General features: G+C 30.3%; 1 protein-coding gene across 2 annotated transcripts; it reads left to right on the top strand.

Moving 5' to 3' along the window:
• Positions 1–934: 934 nt before the first annotated feature.
• Positions 935–13,040, top strand: LOC121119950 (serine protease filzig). Of its 2 annotated transcripts, none has more exons than XM_040714799.2 (7): positions 935–1,486; positions 3,316–3,914; positions 6,553–6,736; positions 9,341–9,527; positions 12,194–12,459; positions 12,528–12,682; positions 12,761–13,040. In XM_040714799.2, the coding sequence occupies exons 1-7, from the start codon at positions 1,384–1,386 to the stop codon at positions 12,926–12,928; spliced, it is 1,662 nt and encodes a 553-aa protein (XP_040570733.1). In that variant the 5' UTR covers positions 935–1,383; the 3' UTR covers positions 12,929–13,040. The 2 variants fall into 2 exon arrangements, with proteins under 2 accessions (XP_040570733.1, XP_071745735.1); XM_071889634.1 differs by lacking the exon at positions 935–1,486 and adding an exon at positions 2,676–2,824.
• The last annotated feature ends 4,923 nt before the right edge of the window (positions 13,041–17,963 follow it).

The following is a 17,963-nucleotide window of genomic DNA, read 5'->3' as shown; positions in this document are numbered from 1 at the left end:
CGTAACTCAAATTGTCTTTTTTTTTAAAAGTTGACACATAAGAATAAATCTGTATTCCTCAAAAAGACGGAGTTTTACTATGAGACCGATCTAGACCAAAGTTGGACCAAATTAGTTCAAATCATAACGATCTCAGACCGGTCTGGAATTTGCAGATCGAATACAAACAAATTACTAATAACAAAGTAATTTTAATTAATTATAATGCACCATAATCAATTGTTGGTTTTTTTTAAAATCAATTAAAGCATTTTAAGACGAAGGAAACTTGCATCATTTGCTTATGTATTTAGCAACTTGTACGTCAACAACAACAAAAAAAATATCTTGAAGGAACATAAAGAAATTGATAAAATGTGAATTAATTTTTTTACTTCATATATAATTACAACCCAATATTTTATAGACATATTTGAGCCCATTATAGACTTTATATTCAAATTTCAGGAATAATTTAAGAAAAAAGCCTTTCAAATCAAATCTATCAATTTCTCCTTTTTTTTTATTGTAACAATTAATTTTAGCCCCTTTAATTACCTTTTGCAAGTGCCTTCAAAGAGTTAAACCCCATTAATTTGTCTTTCGAAACGAGCTCAAATTTAACACACTCAACTTTGAGAAAAATTCTTCATACTTGCTTTTGATTTGACAGGCTGCATATATGTATAAAAATCTGCGAGATTGTCTTGGAACTTACTTATAAATAAGTAAGTTATATACCACATACCATGACTGAGATATGACTGTGAGAGTTTCTTTCCGCTGACAATGTATGTATGTACTTGGTCTATGTGTTTCTTTAGCCAATTATAAACCACCGCTTACCGAGATATCTATTATAAATTCTTTTCATTACTTCTTACTTCTTGAGCCAGCCAGGTAACGATTTTTTTTCTTCTTTCTTCTCAAAATAACCGTGATAAGAACATAATATATATGTATGTTAATAGTACAGGAGTTGGTTGTAGATGTAGTAATGGTAGTGGATGGTAGTAATAAAATAGCCGACCTAGGAGGCATAACAAGTCATCATCATCTCTGTATGGTTATTTTTTAACAAACACCATAATAGATAGATTTACATATAGTACAATACTTTGACATTAGAATACATTGGAGTTTTCCCAAGGATTTCGGGACATGCCATCCTCTTTAGAGGACCAGCAATCCATCTTGTTCGTTAAAAGAAAAGTGTGACAATATATATATAAACTAATTCAACACCTCTAAGCCTTTATATGCTATATTATAATATATTATCTCTTCATATATATTAGACGAAAAACCCTCAGCAACGAAAATCATGAAAATAGAAAGTGAATCATTTTAAGCAAAAAAACTTTTGTGAATTTTTTAAATATATATAGACAAACCTGTTTCAAAATGAATGTTGTTCGTGTTACACTTTTACTCATTTTCAGTAGTCAATTCATTTGCATTGATTCACACTCGCCTCATCCCTTGTATAAAGTATCTCCAAGACACAGTAAGTGATTCAATCATATATTATTAATAATTCAATTGCACATATCAATTAAACAAACATAGTAGAGTGTCGTTTACTTTTGTTTTTGTTGTACCAAGGTCAGGAGATGAGCATCTTATGGGGTGATGGGAAAATGATTGTAAACACATTATTTGTTTATCTCAGGTAAACATTATTGATGGGGGAAAATGGTTAGAAAATCATTCAGAACAGCCATAGAAACATACTTGTTGTTTTCATGTCTTATATTGTTAAATAAACCAGGTTGTATATACAAAGTGAACATGTAGCTTCATATGACAGATAAAAGAGAAACTGTCTATGTAAGCAACAGAGTTTGATTACTTGTTAATATTGTATAGGTATAATATAATATAAAGAGGCATTTTGAATGATTTTTTTGCAAGAAAAGAGTGAAACAATAGGCAAATACTACATTTTTCACTTTCATTTTGATTTGGCTAGTTGAAAAAATATACATATTTATTTACTTGACATAAAATGAACTGTACAAGAAAAAATCCCTTTCCAATTAAGATTATAATTTATTGATATTATTTTGCAATAGTAATTATTTTAATGTACTTTGGTATTAGCAATATTTCTCAATTTCTATATATGTACATACTTACATTTATTTAAAAATAAAAAGAGATTTCTCCCTTCGTTTTTATTCAAGCCTTTTTTGAGAACTCAATAATAACAATAAGATTTTTATATAAGCAATTTTTGCTTGGAATTTTGCCTTATATATCATTCTGTAACTGTTACAAGTGAAAGTTGATAGGGGAGAGCCAAAGTATAGGTGTATCTACACGCAATTATCTTCTTTTTTTTTTACATCACCGTTTCGATAAATAATCATTTTTCCCTTTACAAAGTAAACGTGTATTTATTTGTATGAAAAGTTCTCCATGTAGTTATTTTTTTCCCCCTGAGTATTTTTACCAATATTTTAATTTCAAGGGTACAGCCTATAATTTTTTTTTGCTAAGGTTAGTTTTTTTCTTCTTCCACCTACAGTGCAATACACACGTATCCAGGTTGGTTGACTTATACCTACATACACAAGTAAACTTCTACTCAATTTGACAACAAAAGTATGCCTACAAACTATTAAGTAGAAAATGTTTTTACTTTCAATTTTCTTTCGTTCTGTCGTCGTTGAAAGTAAAAGTAACTACATACATTCATAAAATACAAACGATGAAGATCTTTGAATTACTTACAATAATAATATATTATTATGTTACTTTTTTTTTCTCTTAAGAAATTGATTTTCTATTCGTTTTTCTTTCTTGTTAATGAATTTGAAACGAACAAAATGATGTCCTTGGCGTGAGTTACAATGAAATTCTTTATATTTAATTATCCCTTCTATGATTTATAATATATATACGAATTATATATAATCTTATTAAATTGGTTTCCAACATTTGTTTGATGGCCACAAGTTTTTTCATGCTTTACTACCTTTTACTCATGAGTTGGGTCAAGGCTGAGAACATCCTGGTCTTAAATAAAATGAATTATTTTCATTAGGTGGACCTATCTCCTTCTTATAATTACAATATATCGTAAACTGAATATTTTTATACATATGCATAGAAATAAAAGATTGATTGTCTTATATAATTTACATAGAGGATAACATAAATAATGCCTATTTTTTTATGTAGTATCACTAGTATTATGATAATTATTATATACTGGTATTATACAAAATTATTAAATAAAAAACCCTTTGAGGAGGATAATTACTACTCGAAAAAAGTTGCTTAACCAATTTATGCAATTGCTTAAATATGTATTTCAATATTTATTTTCAGTATCTGCACATTTAGAAATTGACCGAAAGCCCTGCTCAGTGGAAGGAAAAGGTGGAGAATGTATGTTCAACTTTCAATGCTACAAAATGAATGGAGATATACTCGGCACATGCATCGATGGATTCCTTTTTGGTGCATGCTGTGCTCTCAACAACACATCTGAGTCCTCAAGTCAACTCAACTCCTCTCTGAATGAGGTCCAAGTGAATAAACCGCGTCCAGACGCCCTAGAACTATTAGGCACTATTATTTCCTCCATAAATAAAACCTCAAGTTTTCAAAATGAAATGATGAAGCCGGCTACCATGACAAGGATAAAAGAAAAGGAGGATCAAAATGTCGGGAGTAATGAGCTAATTGTAGATAATGGAAATATAGACTCACTTATCGGTTCTTTATTTAATGACGTGTTATCCGAATTCAATGAAAACATTCCTCCTCTATTGGAGCTTTTAGAAAATGGGAATGAGGTAAGTCTGAGCTCCTCAGAGACTCAAACTAAGAGACTCCCAATTTCGAGCAGCACAGCCAGCTCCACATCCTCGACAACAACCTCGACTACCACAACACCATCGACTACCACGTCTACCACAACAACAGTAAGAACATTTTGAAATTTTAAACAGGGCTGTTACAAGGATTTTTCTTGAGGGGGGGGGGGGGCTTTTTGACAAACTTTTGAAGTTTGGACAGAATAAAAAACATAAAAAAATGACCAAAAAACTATTTATTTTCAACAAATTTGGCAAGAAGGTACCCCCCCCCTTTTTCCGTAGTTATGGTTCTGATTTCAAGTATAAAATCCCTGATCAAAAATGAGGATTCTTTTTCTACCTTGTGTTTTTTTTATATTTTGACCATTATAAAAAACGAAAAAAGATTAAATTTCGACTCCTTGTAATACATGCATATTTGAAAGGAATATATGAAGATAGTTTTATATAAATATCTCTATCAAAGCCTTATCGTATGAGGATTAGATCCAAATAATTAATTATCGTTTTCTTAATTTGAATGAACAAAAGACCTTGAACTATTACTTAGTCATATTAATTACTGTATAATATTATTATTTTTTACAAAAAAAAACATCCCGAGCTGAGTTAAAACATCAATATAACTTTTTTCAATATAAGGATATTAATTTGTTTATTTCATGTTCTTTGTTAATTTAATTAAATGGCAAATGCCTTTATTTGGTAAGATATTTAGAATATTAAATATGTAGAAAACTAGAGTAAATTTTGAAAGGAAAAGTATAGAAATGATATGTTTTATATTTCATTTGAACAAACAAAATTATGACAGTGATCGGTTATAATGTATAAAACGGATCATATTACTGTTCAATGCACAAATATGTAAAAAACTTAAAACACCAAATGTAAATTTTTTGTCCTTAAAAATCCTGTTTTTTTATAATAAATTCATAGTAGGCTACGCGAGTTCCAGATTGAGGCATGTCAAACGAGAAAATAGTGCTGAGATAAAAAAATACAATTCAAGAATAGGGGCAGACTATGCAATTACATTATATGTACTTTTATATTCCATTTCAAGGATACCATATGGTCATGATAAGTGTGATTATTACGAATTTTTCAAATATTAATAATAAAAAATATGCAATAGTCAAATAATTAGTACGGGCTCTCACGTCTTTACCTTTATTGTATCTCTCAACATATCTTACGAAAAACAAACAAAAAGGCCCAAAATTAGTTGGCTGTAGTTAACCAATTGTTCCGAATTATGTTTCATTATTCAGCAATTGTTCAGAGCTGAACAAGTGCTAATTCGAGTTCAATCAGTCAACGTTCAAAACACAGATAAGGGAGATAAGTCGACAGCTGGGAAGAATGAGCTAGTTTTTATTTTGAGCTTTTATTCTTTGTTTTGTTCAATTCGTAATTTTTATCCGGACTTTATTTTTATATGATGACAAGGATTTATCCTTTTTATTTATTTTATTATACACATCCAAAGAATACTAAGACAAACTAGCTAATCCTCTTTGTAATTCCCTTTTTTTAATTTATATTAAATTTATGTACGTTCTCCCTTTTTCGTTTTTTGGATTTTTAATTTTTATAGTGCATTTTCGAATCTACAAACCATGCCTTAAAAAAACTTTGAGACACGAGGAATCGATCTTGTTTTATGAAAAAATCAACTTATTTGCAAAAAAAACAAACTTAACCTCGACAATTAGGAATTTGGTCTGACAAAGAATAAAACATAGCTTACGTAACTTAGAATTCTGAACAACTTTTATTTGATGTCTAAAGTCGGCATATGTCTCCGTTTGTGAAATAAATACCCTAGTTGTGTGTATTATTAGCGGACGGATATACAAACACCTACTAAAAGATTATATTATACTAGATAACTAGAGTTGTAGATAGTATGACTACCCGTTTTACTAAAAAAACATAATAACTATAACAATTTGAAGAGTGATTGGGAGAAGAACAGCTTAGCTGTCATGACTTTTTATTAGATAAGTTGTGAGCACCTATGAGATGAAGGATATAAACACAAATTCAATTCTGTCACTAGGATGGAGGTAGGCAGGAATTATTTTGATGTCGATCCTCAATTCTACTCAGAGTCCAACAAAGACTTACATTTATAACCAGCGGTCGAGTTGTAAAATCAAACCAGGGGAATATTCTACGATATACTCTGATTATTGGGGGTTTGGAAATTTCTCCTTCGAGAAAGTTTTGAAAATACAGTTGATTAAAGTGTAATTTCAATGCAATATGTGAATATATACATCAAATAAAGTTAGCTAAAGTGTTAATATAGAAAGAGTGTCCAATGTCCATATTCATTGTTTAAATTATACAAAATGCTGGGTGAAGGGATGTCTGTTTTATAAAGTGGGATTTTTCATTGAAGAGGGGTGATTTAGAAATTTTTTTATTGTAGAGGGGGGGGGATACCCCAACAACAAGGGCAATGCTTGAAACTCCTAGTAAATCATCAGCGTTACATTCTGTCTTTCATGAATACACTCGTACACATAGTTACTTTAAATTGACATGTTACCACCTCAAGAATAAGGAATAATTTGATAACGGCTTTGGAGGATAAAAACACTGCTCAGATGAGCAATTACAAAAAATATTAGAACCGTTTTAAATCATATTTTCTACAACTCTAATGACTGTAACTTTTTATATGGATATAACTTTGAGAAATAAATAATTATAATTTTACTTTCGCTTTCAGACTACAACCACAACTTCGACAACAACCACCACCAAAACGACGACGACGACGACAACCACGACTACTACTACTACTACAACAACCACGACTACTACAACAACTACTACGACCACCACAACCACTACTATCGCCACAACAACAACATCAACCACAACAACAACACGTAAATGGGACTATAGAAAAGGTAATTATAGTTAATTGTGCTGCAATTTAGTAAAGAAAGAAATACAGACTCCTCTGTCTAAAATGCAACACTTTTTGAAAATTATAGAAATTGTAATATTTCAAAAGATATCATTAAATTTTGAAAATTTAATTCATAAATACAATCAATATAGCCACCTATTGGCTTAATGACCAGTTTCAGCCTCGTACAGAACTTTGCAGAGAAGTTCATTATAAACCTAGGCTCTTGGTTAGCACTAATGATGGAGCCTTTAGTTGGTATTTTGTTGTGTATCGGACTCCTGAAAGTCCAGGGGGAACATTCGGCTAAGAGTCTTGCTTTTCAAGCTTGTTGGATAAGATTTTCCACTGGCACACACGCTTTACTATATCCAAAGACTTCAAACCCTGACGAGGAGTGTAATTATTGCTTAACCACGCTGCACATGGTGTTTGGCTACTGCCAAATTTAACATTTAAAAAAATGTTGAATTTTAGATTGAGGGGTTAAATTAATGTCAAAATATTCTAATTTTGTGAAAGCCACATCTACACTTAGATATTTTACATTATTTCAAGTCAATGTCAGTTTAAAAAAATGTATAATCTATGTAAAGTACTAAAAGATTGAAGTCATATATTTTCTTCTATATTTATGCTACATCAATACAATAACAAGATGGGATCATTTTTCACAAAAATCAATTTGAATAACATTTATATTATCATTAACAAATGTTATTCTGTTTTTATTTATAAATTATTCTAATGAATACTTTAGAGGCGTCACAAACTTCAGTTGAGTTTGCAAATTTTTGTATTCACAATTAAAATAATATTTTTTATTGTTTAATACATTTAACAGGTCACATTGGAGACAAGTTAATCTTCTCATAAATCAAATAAAGGTTCCAATATCAAAACTATAGTGAACAATATTGAGTATATCAACTTATCCCATTAATTGTCATATAAAATCCATAATTTACAGAATTAAGTGAATGAAATAATGGGTCGTATATATTTATAAAATAAAAACTAAATTTTAAATTTCTATTTTTCATGATTTTAGTTCAAGATTGCTTTTGAGCCGATGTACAAAGGCCAGTTGGCGGGGTTGGGGTGGAGCTCCCTCTCCCCCAAATTAGGGAATTTTTGTTTTAATAGAAAATTTAATATTTGATTTTTTTTTTTTTCAAAAATTTAATAGTTGAACATCTATTTCATTTTTCAAAAGAATATAACTTTCTGTGAACATCTATGGATTTTTGAAATTTTTCTCCAAAAAAATTAATTGTAGAAACTTTTTTCCGAAAAAATTAATTTTGGAAACTTTTTTCTAAACAAATTAATTTTTTGTAATAATTGTGGATTTTTGAAAATAATATTCGACAAATTTAATATTTGAAGTTTAATTTTTTTTAAATTTAATTTTTGGATATTTCTGCAAAAATCCAAAATAAACAGGCTTCCCTTCCTTTTATATAATCCTGCGGATGCCCCTGATACATTATCGTTATTTACAATAATTTGACTTAAAATTGTATAGAACGTAATTTTTTGAGATGAAATTAAATATATCAATAATTTAAAAAATCAGTTAACCAATAAAAAAGTTGAATTTATTAAACAAGATAAAATGGTTTATGAGGGAATAATTATGTTTTTCAAGGACTTTGCTAGTTTTTGAATTTAATTAATTATTTATTGAATGATAAATTGAAATATGCCCAATCGATTTGCAAATTATATAATTTTCAGATTTTCACTTACTTTAAAGACTACTATAAATCACAAAATCATTCCAAAAGTTTAATTTATAATTATGCTGTCTAAAAACCCTAAATTATAGAAATGTCATTAAAAATCAAAGCAATGTGACTTTATTCATCTCTTTGGCTTGAGTTGTTGCCCCCCCCCCCTCAAAAAAAAAAAAATAATAAAGGAATTTTTGCTTATTATTAAGAAATTTAATTTAATTCTTTTAATGTTTTATGAAGGCCAAGGATTTTTCACCAAAAGATTTTTATATTCCAATTTTTTCACCCAAAAATTTAATATTTGAATTAAAAATATTTTTTTTTTTTTAAAAGCTATGGATTTATGCTTTTTTTCCAAAAAAGTTAACATGTTAAGGATGGCTATGAATTTTTTGAAATTTTATTCCAAAAAAATTGATCTATTCAGAATAACTATGGATTTTTGAAATATTTGTGAACAGCTGTGGATTTTGAAATTATTTTTCCAAAAAAACTAATTTTTTGAGAAAAGTCATGAATTTTGCGTTTTTATTTTCAATAAATTTAATTTTTTGAAATTTTTTTCAAAGATTTTAACTTTTCAAATTTTTTTCCAATTAATTTAATTTTTTTAAATAATTTTTATGATTTATAAAAAAATATCCAAAATTCAAGCCCATTCCCCCATCCCCAGCCAAAAAAAATTAACGCTGCGGACGCCTTTGTCATCTATTTGAGAATTATAAACAGTTAAGTTCAAATAAAACAGCTCATATCTCAACTTTTTTACACATGTAATCGGGAATAATTTGACATTTTTAACTAACGATATGTACAATGACCATAATATTTCATTATTTAATCTATCTACAAACATTATATAGATTGTGGTGTAAGGCCCATTCGAGGTCAAGGCCGTATTGTTGGAGGCTCTGAAACCAAGTTTGGAGATTGGCCTTGGCAGGTCTTAGTCAAAGAATCTACTTGGCTTGGATTGTTTACAAAGAATAAATGTGGAGGTGTTCTCATATCTGATCGACATGTTCTTACAGCTGCTCACTGCCAACCTGGGTAAGTCAATATATTTAAACCCATACAATTTTTTTTTTTTTAACTGACCCCCTCACCTCCCAAAATAATCATGCGGACGTCGCTAATGATTCATGTATCAACATTGGCATCATTTTATATGCATTGAGTATGAAATTGAGAAAAAAAGTATGACACGCTAATAAAAAAAAATATAATTATGTTATTGTCACAAGGTATTCAAGCATATCTTTGTTATCTTATATCAATTTTTTTTTTTTTTTGCTTGCTTGAATTTATCAAAATTTGCAAGAAAGAAGACAAAACGATCTAAAATGTCATTGATTTAGATAATTCTTATTTCCCACAAAAATATTGTTGTCAATTCGTGGAAGAGACAACGTTTTTTGTCAAGGAATTCAAGTATGTTATCAAAATTTGGTCTTTTTTTTGTCACACATTAAAATTAACAATATTCATTAAAGTCAACTTTTTGTCTTTTAAAAGATCATATGTTAAATTTGTCTTTAAAATTTTTTTGTTAATTTATCTTTTCTAAGCCAACCATTTAGTCAAAATTTTAAAAGCAAAACAATACTTCCTTTGTTTAAGATAAGAAAACTTAATTATTATACCTGTCTAACTTTTGATCCCCTCTAAAATATCCACATCTGAGAGTTACATACCACTGACTCCTCTTGCCGCATAAAAAATGGTTCTCAGCGTACTGGATGCTCTTTAAATTCTGGAAAATGTGTTCATTGATTTCTGATAAATTGAAATGCAAACCATCTTCTTGTGGTTTACAGGGTGCTCAGGTAAATCCGGACCACCTTTAAAGTTATTTAGATTTTAAATTTTATTTACAAGTTCTAATAATTCAAAAGGAAAAAAATAATTCGATGTGTCAGCCATCTTCCCTCGACACGAGTCCTAAAGGATTTGCAGGCCTTGACCACGTCTGCAGGGAGACTTTGTCCCAGTACTTGATGATGGAGGGCTTCAAGGATTCAATGCTGTTGTGTAAATTGGCAGAAACCTTTATCTCTAACTCCCCCTAAAATAAGTAATCCATGGGATTCATATCGGGGAGTTAGAGAGCCAAGTCCGGGGGTCTTAAAATGACACCTTCTTTTCTTTCAGCAAGTTTTGGCCGAACAAATTTGGTCTTTTAAAAGGTTTGGTCTTGGAGCCTTGTGAGAGGGGCTGAGTCTTGTTCAATCAGGAAATCGACACCATTGGCCTCAGTTTTCATTCAAGGTATCATTTGGTCAGACAAGAGTTTAGTACATGTCGGCAACCAACCTCTTCTTTGGCTTAAAAAGATGGGGTTTGATACTGCCGTTACTTTCAATGACCCTAAGGGCCATGATGCTATCCGCAAATTTGAGTTTAAAGACATAGTGGACTTTAGCTCTCTCTGTGGACAAGTATATATCGTTTTGGATGTCTTGGGATCTGTCGACAGTCCTTTGTTTCTCATCTGAGTAAAAGATCATTCGATTACCATGGGACTTTAAACTGTTCATTATTATTATATATATATATATATATATTTGTACTAGTTTTGAGAATCGGTGTGATATCATTTTTTTTTTTTTTTACGGTGTTTACTTATTTCTTCTAGACCACAACTAAAATGTCATTTTAAAAAAAGGAAATAAATGATCCTTTATTTTTTTTTTTGGTAACAATCAGGAGAGAATTTTCTGTGTATACCAATTTTACTACGAGACCGGCCCAGACCAAACTTTGGACCTATTTAGTTTATTCTTACAAAATTATAATGGTATCAGATTGGTCTAGAATTTTCTGACCAAAACCTAAAACAAATTTGTACTTCTTGAGAATTATTCCCTGAAGTAATTGGGTCGATAATGATCCTTCATTGTTTTACAAATTATCACAGTAAATATACAAATTCATGAATCTTGATTTAATTGATTAATTTAAGACTCTTCTTATATTTTTAAGACAAGGTTACTTAACCAAAAAATAGTTAAAAAAAAAGATCAATATGGATATTAATTATTCATATTTGAAAATAATGTTACGGTCATACTTTTGGGAAATTGTACAGTTACTTATCAGTATGTATGTATGTACAGTAAAACCTCAAATTACGAACAAAGTCAAAATGATACAACAAGTGTTTGATAGTTCTCAATTTTTAAGCATAAACTTACAAAAATCAATGGTGTCTTGTCAAAAATAGCTGAATGGGAGAAAGTCCTTATACTAAAAGTTTAAGTCAACTTTAGTTCAAGTGCTCAGAAGATAAAAAAATACTTTAAATAGTAATATTCAGTGAAAAATTTGAGAGTTCAAGTAGAGTCCCAGCTTTCGAGTCCAAGGCCCCACCTTCAGTTATTGCATTAGTGTTCTCCAGCAAGAAAACTTGATAGCTATCCAAAACATTATCCACATTTAATACTGAAAATTGTTTTATAAAATATTCACTAACCAAGCATCTCTTAATTCGAGGTATTTTACTGCCTACAGCTGTATGAAAAAATTCAACTGTGTGTTAACTAAATATATTTAGAGATTACCTCTTTTCTTTTACTGGCCTTAGGGATTATGGATTATGTACATACAATACCCTGCTACAAGTAATGAGAAAATATGTTAATTCCGTTGCTTGTTGAATGGAAAGATTGACTGGACTATTAAATATTTTCATTACTAAATCAATGTGTATTTTTCAGGTTCTTAGCTTCACTTCTTGTTGAATTAGGTGAATATGATATAACAGACAACACAGAACATATGGCCACTCGTCAAAAAAAGGTCAAAAGAGTCGTTATACATAAGGATTATAAGAAGCCTACTTTTGAAAACGATATAGCCATTTTAGAGCTAGAATCAGAGATTGAAAGACAGCCTCACATCGTTCCCATTTGTATGCCAGATATTTCAACAGTATTTGAGGGGAAAATGGGCATAGTGACAGGATGGGGAAAATTAGAATATGGTAAGTGAATGTTTTGTTCAGTGTTTTTGAGGTGTTTTCATTGCATCTCTGATTTCCTTTTTTCAAAGGGGGTAACGTACCCAATGTTTTACATCAAGTATCAGTTCCTATAATTACAAATGACAAATGTCAAAAGATGTTCACGCGCTCTGGACATAAAAAAACTGTTTTAGACTCATTTCTTTGCGCTGGTTATGATGAAGGTATCAAAGATTCCTGCGAGGTGAGATTTTTGTTTTTTGTTCCGTTTATAACAAGAGCTGCTAATATTAATTATATAAATATGTTTATCGTTGTATAGGGAGATAGCGGAGGTCCTCTTATGGTACAGAAGGATGATCGTAGTTGGGTTCTGGCAGGAACGGTATCCCATGGAATCAAATGCGCATATCCTGATTTACCTGGTGTTTACATGAGAATGACGTATTATAAACCCTGGATAGAGCGGATAACAGGGTTAAAACTGTGATCGATATTATTTTTACAATTCAAAACGCATTTATAGAATAATATATATGTACAATAAAAACAAATTTATACATACTCCATAGACACAGAAAAATAAATTTTATTAAGAAACATTCTCTGGTTCTCTAATTAATTAGGGCATACGTATTTGAAAAATTTATTTATAGCATGTAAAAAAAGAAAAGAAGAAACAAACAATAAAAAGAAAAGAAAAGAAATTGCCTTTATATCTAGGAGTTACATACTTATAATAGGTTACAAATTATAATACATAACAAATACTGGGTCTATGTATTATTAAATTTCACTTTAAAAATGGACTAGTATTTCTTGTTGTTCAAGTTTTAATGACATACGTTGATGATTGGTTGTTAAGTATTTGGTTGTATGATATCACAACCATAAAATAGATTCTTCTGGAAAATAATTATCATTAAAAAATAATAATCTCAACTCCAAAGGAAAAGAACATTAGTTATCAGTTATCGATGCCATCTAGTAACTTCACCTATATTCAAGGAGAGGCCAGGGAAGTAATTTTTATTTCTTTGTAATATTTAAGAACTTTTTTTTTATAAAAGGCCATATTTGAAAGGATTTTTTAGACCTGTATATTATTATTACACCTCTCAGTAATCACAAGATTGGGGACACATTTAAAAATAAACTATTGTTAAGCAAAATAATTTAGTATTTGGTCCCAACCCTGCAGTTTTACAATTAGTATATAAAATTTATATTATACTTACATTAAAATTAAAATTTTATTCAATAAAATTTCAAAAACTCAACTTTAAATATTAAATTTTTTGGATTTTTTTTTTAATCCACAATTATTAATAAAAACAGCAATTATTGACAAAAAAATAACATTTCTTGAAAAAAAAAAATTCAAAAACCTATAGCTATTAACAAAAAATTAAATTTTTGGGAAAAAATTTTTAAAAATTAAATTTCAAAACTTAAACTCTTAGAAAAAAAAATCTAAAATTAAATTTTAGGGAAAATTTTTGAAAATCCTGAGCTGTCCACAAAAAATTATATTTCAAACATCGATAGCTATTCACAAAAAATTCAAATATTACATTTTCTAGTAAAAATAAAAAAATAATTAATTTGGGAAGGGGCTACAGTCCCTCCAGGCCACTCCCTGTGGACGCCCCAGTACCCTTAGATAAGGAACTGTATCACCAAATGTATCTGAAACTATAAGTAAACATGTTGCCCCAGAAACAAAGCATTATTAAGTATTTAGTACGTATGTTAATTTAACGAAACCTTCGCTGGTTTTTTTTGTCTGTTCGTCATCAGGATTACAGCAAAAGTTTCAAATCAATTTTAATCTAACTTGGCATGAAAATTGTATATGGTAACAGTAGGAGGTCATTAAATTTTGAGAGGTAAATGTCGAAGTAGCACAAAACGTTAAAAAGACATAATCGAAAATAATTTTAGAAAATATTATGGTATTAATGGAACTAGGTTCACAGCAAAAGAACGAACTTACTTCTTCGGTGATAGAAGAAAGGTGGAACATTGCTAGGAAAATACTAGCTCGATATCCCACTCCTCAGTCTGAAGAATAATTCTATCCGGAGCCACGGCATGCAGTTCAGTACGAAATTTTTTGCAATGGGAAATCCTAATTGTCACGTACTCGCCGTCTAACTCCTGAAAAAGAGACTATAATGAAAAAAGAAAGCTAAGCTATTGTCGGCTGGAATTATAAGCAGGTCAAAATCCAATTCGTCTTCCCCAATTTACTTGGTACCAAAGTAGGATGGTTCTTGGTGCATGGTTGGTGACTACCGGCAGTTGAAAACCTTAACCCTTCGAGACCGTTACTCATGATTTTATAAGGAATATTGGAGGTTGTAAATTCTTTACTAAATTGGATTTAAAACGTGCTTACAATATGGAAAAAATAAAGTTTTGCTGACCGGAGATCGAGTTCCTTGGGCAGCAAATTGAAGAAAAGCTAAAGCAAATCGAGATGCTTGATCAACCTGGTAAGGGCAAGGACCTTCACAAGCTAATTGGAATGGTGAATTATTATTGTAGATTTATTCCTAGTCTGGGGAAGTTGTTAGCTCCTCTATAGAAATTAATCCCAAAATTTAAATGTTCCAAGATTGAGTAGACTAAAGAGGGCAAAAAATCTTTCTTCAAATTGCGAAACACCTCTCTAGTATTGCCACTTTGAAGCATTATTCTTCGGAGGGGGAGCTTTTCCTTACGGTCGATGCCCCTGACCAAGCGATTGGAAGTGTTTTCGAGCAGCAATATGGACAGGGAGACTTCCTCCCATTAGGGTTATTGAGTAGAGCTCTGAACCCTACGCAGAGGAGGTACTCTACATTTGAAAGAGAGCTCTTTAATGTTAGAGAAGCCCTGCGTCACTTTCAATATTTTATCGAAGGACGTGCTGTAACTGTCTTTACGGACCAGAAGCCCCTCTTCCACGCCCTCAAGGCTAAAAATCCTACATGGTCCAACTTCAGGGGTGAGAAGGAGTTACCTTAGATGAAACCCGTCAAGATCGTGATATCAATAGATTTAATGTAATTTGGGAAAGAAATTCGTTCTCACTCTCTCCCTGATGTGTTTGAAAGGGAGAAAACATCTAATAATAATTTCAGGACAAATCATCACTCTCCAGTTAGCAAAGATACTTCACCTGAAGAAAGAAAGTTGTGGTTAGCCAAGAAAGCCTTCATAATGAGTGCCCCAATCAGAGGACCTCTTAAACTCCATATGACGGTATTTTCTAAATATTAGAGAAACATGATGACTATTTTATTTTAGCTTATGTTTCCATTTATATTAGTATTTTGACGTGTTTTATTTAATTTACATTTTTTAATCGTTATTTTACCCATGTTTCGTAATTTCAAACCGGGAGGGAAATAGTGTAGCGTTCAGCTATACAAGTTGCTTCCACGTTCTTCCCAAGAGTATTTCTTAATCTATTATTCTGTATAAACTGTCTCAGTTGTTTACGTTTACTCGAGAATACAACTTATGTTTCAGTAATTATAAGAAGCTTGTATTATTCTGGAGATACTACATATATATAATAAAAATAGGGTGTAACTAGTCTCCTACATAGTGTTGGAATCAGAATAGATGATGTGAACTGAATATTGAAACTAATAATATATTGCAAACATGTTAATTAAATTGAACAACATGCTAGACTATGACATTGAATAAAATAAAATTAAAATCTCATGTTTTATAATAGAAATATATATCAACAATATATGACCTAAAATGTTTACTTTTTGTGTCAAAAATTTAAATGTTAAAGTTCTCTATAACAGTAAGCATTAGGCAACCTGGGTTTTATGTTGCTTTGATAAATAAAGGAAGACATAAAATTCTATAAGAACAGGGTAGTTAGATAATTTTACATTTTGAAGTTATTGGCAGTGTAACATGTCTCCTCCGTTACAAGTATCCTCATTCTCCTCTATATAATCCGCTTTTTACAACAATTGCTATTATACAAAAAAAAAAGTATACTTTGTCTTTTCGTGTTACTTCCATCTAAATCGCAGGAGAAATACAGTACCACAGTAAAAAAAAAGTTTGAATTCCAAAACATTCATTGAATAGAAAATTATACACATCCAAATTTAATTTAAATTACCTGATTTCAAGTTATTTTAGATAAAAAAATGAATTACCTTGGACTTCAAGTGAAGCTAGGTTCATTTTTACCCAGAAAAATTAAGTGAAAACATACATTTACGCCCTAGTTTATATATATGATGTCGAAATTTCCTGGGCGAATCTTACAGTCGCCATGTAACTCATATTAAACCACCCATCCTGTTTTTACTTTCAAATGACATTTTTTTAAATAGAAGACATTTATTATTTTAAAAATTTCATCAAAATGGAATTTAAAACTCTACCCTGTAAGGGCCCATATTTTTTTTATTAACAAGCATGGACCTACAAAAATATTAATATGGTTAAAAATTCGTAATTTTTATATTAGAAAAAGTCAAAAACTTACATTAATAGCCCTGTATCATTCAATGATATCATATTTCAAATACAATCTACATCTTTTTATTATATGGGCCAAATGGAATGCAGTATCAAGTATTAACCTGATAATATGCAATTTTGATGTGTAATATTTATATGTAATTCTGTGTTAATGTAATTTGACAAGATTAGACGAAATGTATTCGTCAATGAAAGTCTGTTTTATGACAAAGACGATAGAAAACAATATTTTTTTTTGTTTGACAAAATATTCCTTCTTTTTCTAAAATATAGATAAACCGTGTCGAGATCAATTAAAAAATCGGTTACAAAATTAATTATGCTATGCATTTCCCTCTGGTCATACGAAATAGAGGTTTCCCTATGTTGAGAAGTCCCTTGCAGAGCTATGGTATGCGAGTCTTGTCTCTAGTGAATTTTCGTGGATTTGGTAAAAAAAGGACTCAAAATTGACTTGGACTCAAATTGGAATACAGTCCTGGTCCTTTGTATTCGAAAATGGAGTCTGGAAGTTAAAGTAAACAAAACACATTTTTGAGGTACTTTTTTTGTAAATAGTCTTTGGAACATAATTCTGAGACCTTCTTCAAACTCTTTCGAGCAATTTAAAATTATTTCTCTGTACTTTTTTTTAATTTTCATGCAGTATCTTTTCAAAGTATTTGCTTTTAGTATATGTATATACGGCAAGCATTACTACTAGTATAGTAGTCCTTGGCGTAAATTAATCATATTCAATTATGATAATTGATATTCTATGCAAATAGGAGTACAAAAATAAATTGAGGAAAATATGTTCTTGTTGGAATTATTTACTCGTACCTAGTTGTTTACCCAGCCTCTTGCTTAAGTTGATGATATGAATCATGATCGAATTATAACTATCTAATTAAAATCAACGTAATGGTAAAGGGTGCCGTGTTTATTGATAGAACATCCATAAATATTTGACCAATGGAACACCATTTATTGGGAATGGACTTTGTTTACTTATATTCGTTTGTAAACAAAGCAAC

Source organism: Lepeophtheirus salmonis, chromosome 6 (assembly GCF_016086655.4).
Source record: "Lepeophtheirus salmonis chromosome 6, UVic_Lsal_1.4, whole genome shotgun sequence".
Lineage (NCBI taxonomy): Eukaryota > Metazoa > Arthropoda > Copepoda > Siphonostomatoida > Caligidae > Lepeophtheirus > Lepeophtheirus salmonis.
The sequence above is the reverse complement of the archived record's forward strand: the minus strand, read 5'-3'. Positions and strand labels throughout refer to the sequence as shown.

What these genes read in the sequence shown, in the direction of transcription:
- LOC121119950 (XM_040714799.2), top strand. Translation starts at nt 1,384, where the DNA reads ATGAATGTTGTTCGTGTTACACTTTTACTCATTTTCAGTAGTCAATTC. An exon ending in TAAATGGGACTATAGAAAAG is followed by an intron (nt 6,737 to 9,340) that starts GTAATTATAGTT and finishes AACATTATATAG; the next exon opens with ATTGTGGTGTAAGGCCCATT. An exon ending in GTATCAAAGATTCCTGCGAG is followed by an intron (nt 12,683 to 12,760) that starts GTGAGATTTTTG and finishes ATCGTTGTATAG; the next exon opens with GGAGATAGCGGAGGTCCTCT.